The sequence below is a fragment of the Vanellus vanellus genome, assembly GCF_965231255.1.
Source record: "Vanellus vanellus genome assembly, contig: HAP1_SCAFFOLD_29, whole genome shotgun sequence".
NCBI classification, from domain to species: Eukaryota; Metazoa; Chordata; class Aves; order Charadriiformes; family Charadriidae; genus Vanellus; species Vanellus vanellus.
The window spans coordinates 1353060-1359059 of NW_028127296.1; the positions used below are offsets into that span (position 1 = coordinate 1353060).

Consider the following 6000-nt stretch of genomic DNA (forward strand, 5'->3'; position numbering starts at 1 on the left):
GACCAGGCAAGTTCAGCGCGCTCTGCGTCACGGTTTGGGACAGGGCAGTGTTTGGTGTGGTGAAAATGGGAGAATTCAGTGCAAAGCGAAGGCGATTTCTACTGCCGGTGGGAATCCTCGCTGGGGGATTCAGTGGGCTGAGAAATGCCAAATAACAAACAGAAGAATAGAATATATTAAAAATATATTTTTATAGAAGAACAGGGAGGGGGGGTGAGATGGTCTGAGGAGGACCTGGGGGTGCGGACTGATGGGAAGCTCACTGTGAGCCGGCAATGCGCGATCGCAGCCCAGAAGGCCGACCGCATCCTGGGCTGCATCAGCAGTGTGGCCGGCAGGGCGAGGGGGGATTGTGCCCTCTGCTGTGCTCTGCTCTGGGGAGACCCCCTGCAGTGCTGCCTCCAGCTCGGGGGCTGCAGCACAGGAGAGCCATGGACCTGGTGGAGCGGGGCCAGAGGAGGCCCCGGAGCTGCTGGGCGGGCTGGAGCCCCTCTGCTGGGAGGACAGGCTGGGAGAGTTGGGGGTGTTCAGCCCGGAGAAGAGAAGTCTCCGGGGAGCCCTCAGAGCCCCTTCCAGTGCCTAAAGGGGCTCCAGGAGAGCTGGGGAGGGACTCTGGATGAGGGAGGGGAGCGATGGGACGAGGGGGGATGGTTTGACACTGACAGAGGGCAGATTGAGGTGAGATATCAGGGAGAAATTTTTCCTGTGAGGGTGGCGAGGCACCAGTGCAGGTTGCCCTGAGAATCTGTGGCTGCCCCATCCCTGGAGGTGTTCAAGGCCAGGTTGGACAGGGCTTGGAGCAACCTGGGCTGGTGGGAGGTGTCCCTGCCCAGGGCAGGGGGTGAGACTGGCTGGTGTTCGAGGTCCCTTCCAACCTAAACCTTTCTGTGATTCTATAATAGAAGGATGTGGAATAATTGCAATTTGGTGGGCAGCTCTCATGGACACACTGGTTTATAGATGGAGCAAAGGGAAAACGGGTGCTGCTCCCGGGAGGAACAAAGTGGGATCCAGGATTTCTCACTGCACACGAGATCCTGAAAACTCCTTCCACGTCCCAACAGGGCCAGAAACTTTCCGCAGCCCCAAGGGGTAACTTTTCCGCTTTTATTTTGCAGTTCTTCGACCGCTTGAAGCTCTTTTGGATGCCGGCAAAACACCAGCCGGATTTCATCTACCTGCGGCACGTTCCCTTGCGGAAGGTGCATTTCTTCACCATGATCCAGCTCATCTGCCTCGTCCTGCTCTGGGCCATCAAGGTGTCCCGTGCTGCCATCATCTTTCCCATGATGGTAAGAGCCGGTGCCACTCAGCAGCGGGACGTTTGCAGCGTCGGAGATGTAACATCATCTCAGACCTCACCCCCTCTTCCTTCTTATTTTGTGAAGGTTTTGGCTCTCGTGTTTGTCCGGAAAGTGATGGACTTCTGCTTCTCAAAGCGGGAGCTCAGCTTTTTGGATGACCTTATGCCAGAAAGCAGGAAGAAGTTGGCCGATGCCAAAAATGAAGCCAAAGAAGAAGAGGTGATGCTTGCTGGGTGCTCGGGGCTGGATGTCTCCCTCGGGCTCTGAGATTGCCTCTTTCCGTCACAGCTTCTCTTGAAATGTTGGGGGAAGATCCGAACTCAATAGAAATAGATCCTGACAGCCTGGATCCCGCATCATAACCTTGTTTTTAAATTAGCAGTGAGCTTAACACTTGAATAGCGGTATAATTTTTAAAGGTGCCATTTATAATAAACATTATAATTATGATGGAAAGATTTGCTCATAAGGGTGGTTTTAACCCCCTCCCAAAATGTTTGGAGTGAAAGGTCTTTCCCCTGCTGCGCTAACAGAAGGTCAGAAGGAGAGGGCAGCACCTGGGTTTTGCTGGGTGTTTAGTTTATCTCCACTTCGATCATAGACAGAGAACTTTGATTTGTCCCTTTTTATGTCAGGAGTCCCAGGAGATGATGGAAGCTGCTGCTGCAAACTCCGTTCGGCTGCAGCTGGGCAAGACCAGCAGCGCGGGTATCCCAAAGCCAAGCAGCGACAGGTAAAGCCCCACCAAGCAGCAGGACCCCCGGCAAGATTAGCCTGAAGTGGGTTGGCAGAATTTTCTCCATGTTTCTTTGCTGAGCATCCCAGCGCCATGCACTCAGCTTGGCGGGAAGAGCAAATTTATGGGCAGGGCGGGCGGCAGAGCGCTGGCACAGGCTGCCCAGAGAGGTGGGGGAGTCTCCTACTCGGGAGCCATTCCAAACCCGCCTGGAGGTGTCCTGTGCCACTGCTGTAGGTGCCCCTGCTCTGGCGGGGGTGGGACTGGGTGAGCTCCAGAGGGCCCTTCCAGCCCTGACCAGTCTGGGATTCTGTGCAGAGCCTTCGCACAGAGCTGTAGCTCTGCGGCTCTCCGGCTCGCCTTCCAAACCTCCTCCTCCCGCCCAACCCGCTGTGCTTATGCGCAGCTTTGGTTCTCCTCCCCCCCGTTCCTCTTGCTGGTGCTGATGCGCTGGGTGGCGTCAGTTCCCACAGTCACAGATTGCTGTCCCAAATATTTATTGCAGGACTGATCCTTCGGAGATTAATATCTCGGAAGAGATATCTAAAACACCCGTGTGGAAGGCTCTCACTATGAGCATGGAAACAGTCTGAATCTGGGGAGGAAAGAGGTAAAGGATCGCATGGGAACGTGGCCGTGCTCCTTTGCGAGCGGTGGCACGTGCCTACGGCTTTTTTTTTTTTGCCGGCAATGCCGAGCAAGCGGCGAGGGCTGCGGCACGTGAAACAGCTCCTCTCTGCCGGCACGGTCCCACGAGCGGGGCAGCAGCCCCACTGATGACGCTCTCCCTCCTTTTCTCTCTCCTCCTTCCCCCCAACTCCAGTTTTCATGTTTAGGAATCTTGACTTTGAAGGAGAGGCGTGAGAACGTGACTCGGGGATGTGCCCACGCAGACATGGGCAGAAACCGCTTTTATTTTGTTTTCCAGTTGGCGGATTCCCCTTTAAGCCACGGCGATGGTTTCAGCTGTCCTTGGTGTGCTTCAGGCATTCCCTCTCTGCAGAGCAGCAAACTGAGGTGCACATCACAGTCAGTGGGAGTTCGGTGGTGTTCCGCCTCCGTGTGTTCGTGTGTGGGTTGTTGCCGTTTTGTAGCGGTAGAGGGACTGCTGCCGCTTCATCGTTCAGTGCTATTTTTTTAATATCTCACTCCTCCTCTTCTGTTTCTCTTTTTTTTTTGTTCCCCCAAAATAAACTCTGAATGTTTCTGTTGTATGTGACGCATTCTCCACTTTCTTCTTCATCGCGACCAGGTTCTCGGGTCTGGTTTGGGGTCCTGCCTTCAGTTCGCCCTTCTGTCTCTCCCTGGCAGGAGAGGGATGCCCTCCGTGGCGGGGCAGCGCGGAGCGCCCGAGCGGTTGGGCCGAGGCGAAGGAAAAGCATTTGCTCCCTGCACTCCAGTTTTACACTGGAGTTTTTTTGGAATTTTTGTTTGTTTGTTTGTTTTATGATAATTATTTTTCTTGTTTCGGCTCTGCCGTCAGCCTGGAAGCTGCAAAAGGCAGAAACGGCGCCTTCTCCTCCCCCGGCTGTTAAATTAATATAAGTCAGCGCTTCAGATCAAACCCCTCCAATCCGCCGGGTGGTGGCAGGAGCAGCCAGGCGAGACCTGGGGCTCTGTGTCCCCGGGCTGCCCCTCCGCTGTCCCTCCGCTTTCCTTCCTTTTCCCTCCCTGGCTCTCTCTCTGTGGTGTTTTTTCCTCCTCCCCTCTCCTCACAAAGCCTCTCGCAGGGTGGGATGAGCCCGGAGGCAAGTGGGAAGGTGCCTTTTCCTCCTTTTTCCTGCCCCTTTGCAGGAAGAAGCTGTTGAGCAGAAATGGTTCTTGTGCTCTCTTCCCATCTCGGTGGGGTCGTTGGGCTGCGGCGTGGGGCCGCGGAGCCCGGGAGGAGAGGACAACCCCGAAGAAAAGGTCCCCTTGCCGCCCTCCACCAGCAGCGGTGGGATGGGTGCAGGGACCCTCCTGCCATTGGCTTATCCCGTCCCCTGTGGGAGCCTTTTTCTGCAGCAAACCGACCCAAAGCGACAACGGCACGTTGGTGCTTCTTGCTAAATGGGGAGGGGGGAGAAAAACAAATCATCTATCAGTTTGCTCTGTAAGGATGGAAGCGGCGCATCCCCAAACAGGGCCAAAATCAGACGGCTTTTACGGGATGGGGTTTTGCAAAGCGGCTGGTGCCAGTGCCCCACGGTGACGGTCGGAGGGGAAGAAACTGGTTGAGCCCTTAAAAAGAGGAAAAGAAAAAGGCTCGGAGGAAGGGAAAGGTGCAGCACCGGGGTTTCCTTGCTGCTGTTCCTCAGGGATGGCCATGCACGTCCCCTCCACGCTGCCCTCCGGGCAGGACCGTGCTCGCTGCTCACTGCTCCGGCTCTGCCTCCCCGGAGGGGAAAGGTCCCAGAGCAGGAGAGTCCCCGTCTCTCCCCCCTTCCCAAAAGAAACTTTAACTTAATCGTTACGCTGGTGACCCACAGTGGCTGTGGGGCTGTGGTACCAGCCCTATTGCTGCCCTGCCCTTAAAATGGAATTATACACTTCTAAAATGGAATTATACACTTCTAATATAGGACAATTTGGTTTTTTTTTTTTTCCATTTTGTTTTCATCCCTGGAAAAGGAGGGAGTGGGGCTGAGCTTCACTCCCTCCTGGCCGGGACAGGGGCCAGAGCCTGGGATTGTTTTCAGCACGTGCCGGGCATCACTCCGGCAGAGACAGAAAGGAAGAAAATCACCCTGGAGGGAAAACGCGGCCGGTTTTGGGGCAGAGCGGGCTGAGTCCGGCTCTGCATCTCCCCCCTCCCCAGGGGCCACAAAACCTTGGCGGCTGCCTCCAAAAGTCCTTACTTAAAAAGCAAAGCAGATTTCCCCGGCGTGGCCCTCTTCTGCATTCAAAGCTCGGGGGTTTTTGCTGCTTACAAGGTGAGACTTTTTATTTATTTATATATTTATGTATTTATTTTGAATTAAATGAAAGCTGAGGTCTTGGTTAACAACGTGACTCTGAGCCACCTAAAAGGCGGCTGTAACCCCCCGGGCTGACTGTGGGACACAGTGCTGCGCCTGTCCCCCAATTCGTGCCCCGTGATCCCACGGCCGGCTATGTATTTTGGGAGGATTTAATATTTCCCTGTGCAGAGGAGAATTTTACGGGGAGGAGGCGGGAGGAAAAATCTCTCTCAAAGCTGCTGCTGGAGTCGCTTTAGGAATCAAAAGAGATATCCCTGCAGTGACCCGCAATGCTTTAGTTGGCAGCAAAGCCCCTTCCCAGCGAGGCGGGACGGGGGCTGCTGTGCGCTTCGGTGCCTTCAAACAGCTCCTCACACCCCCCGGGGGCCCCTCGAAAGAAGTTTCCTAAAATGATACGCATAAAAGAGATCCTTAAGCGGGGGGTGGGGGGTGTAATGTAAAAAGGTAATATAAAAGGGTGGGGTTATTATTTTACTCCCCCCCCCAGTGCACTACATGTAGAAATGCAGCAATTCTTTTTCTTGCGCAGATGCTGAAATATATTTATTTTATTGTAAGAGATGATCTAGTTTGGAAACGCTCCGTGTTGTAAATAAAACGGGGGGGGGGGGGGGAATCCCCCAAGCAAATCTGTGTTAGTTATAACTTTGAATCTTTGTGTGGTTTTGTGTTTGGTTTTAGTTTTTTTGTTTCATTGGGGTTTTTTAATTTATTTTGGGTTCATTCTGTGGAACACAAATGACACAAATCCCTGTCGCCGTCGCGTGGGTCCCGTCGGTGGAGCGTCACTGTGGACTGAGGGGTTCCCCCCGCCGGAGCCGGGACTGTCGGCCCTTTTTCTCTTGTTGCCCATTGAACGTAATGGGAAAAAGAATGGAATAAACCTCTCGTTTGTCTCACTGCGCTGCTGCCGTGTCTTTGGGAGGGCGGGGAGGAGGCAGAGGGGGGTGTGGAGCTTTTTTGGGGGGGGCTGGAGGGGATGGGGGAGTGGGCAGCACTG

General features: G+C 54.3%; 1 protein-coding gene across 1 annotated transcript in view; it reads left to right on the forward strand.

The window, feature by feature from the left end:
• LOC309685378 (electroneutral sodium bicarbonate exchanger 1-like) overlaps window positions 1-5453 on the forward strand; it is a gene marked incomplete at both ends in the record, with an annotated part of 42679 nt that extends 37226 nt beyond the window's left edge. Inside the window, 3 exons of the mRNA XM_082501150.1 lie at window positions 1119-1292; window positions 1389-1523; window positions 5445-5453. Coding sequence (XP_082357276.1) covers window positions 1119-1292; window positions 1389-1523; window positions 5445-5453 — 318 coding nt within the window. The remainder of the gene's footprint in view (window positions 1-1118; window positions 1293-1388; window positions 1524-5444) is intronic.
• Between the last annotated feature and the right edge of the window lie 547 nt (window positions 5454-6000).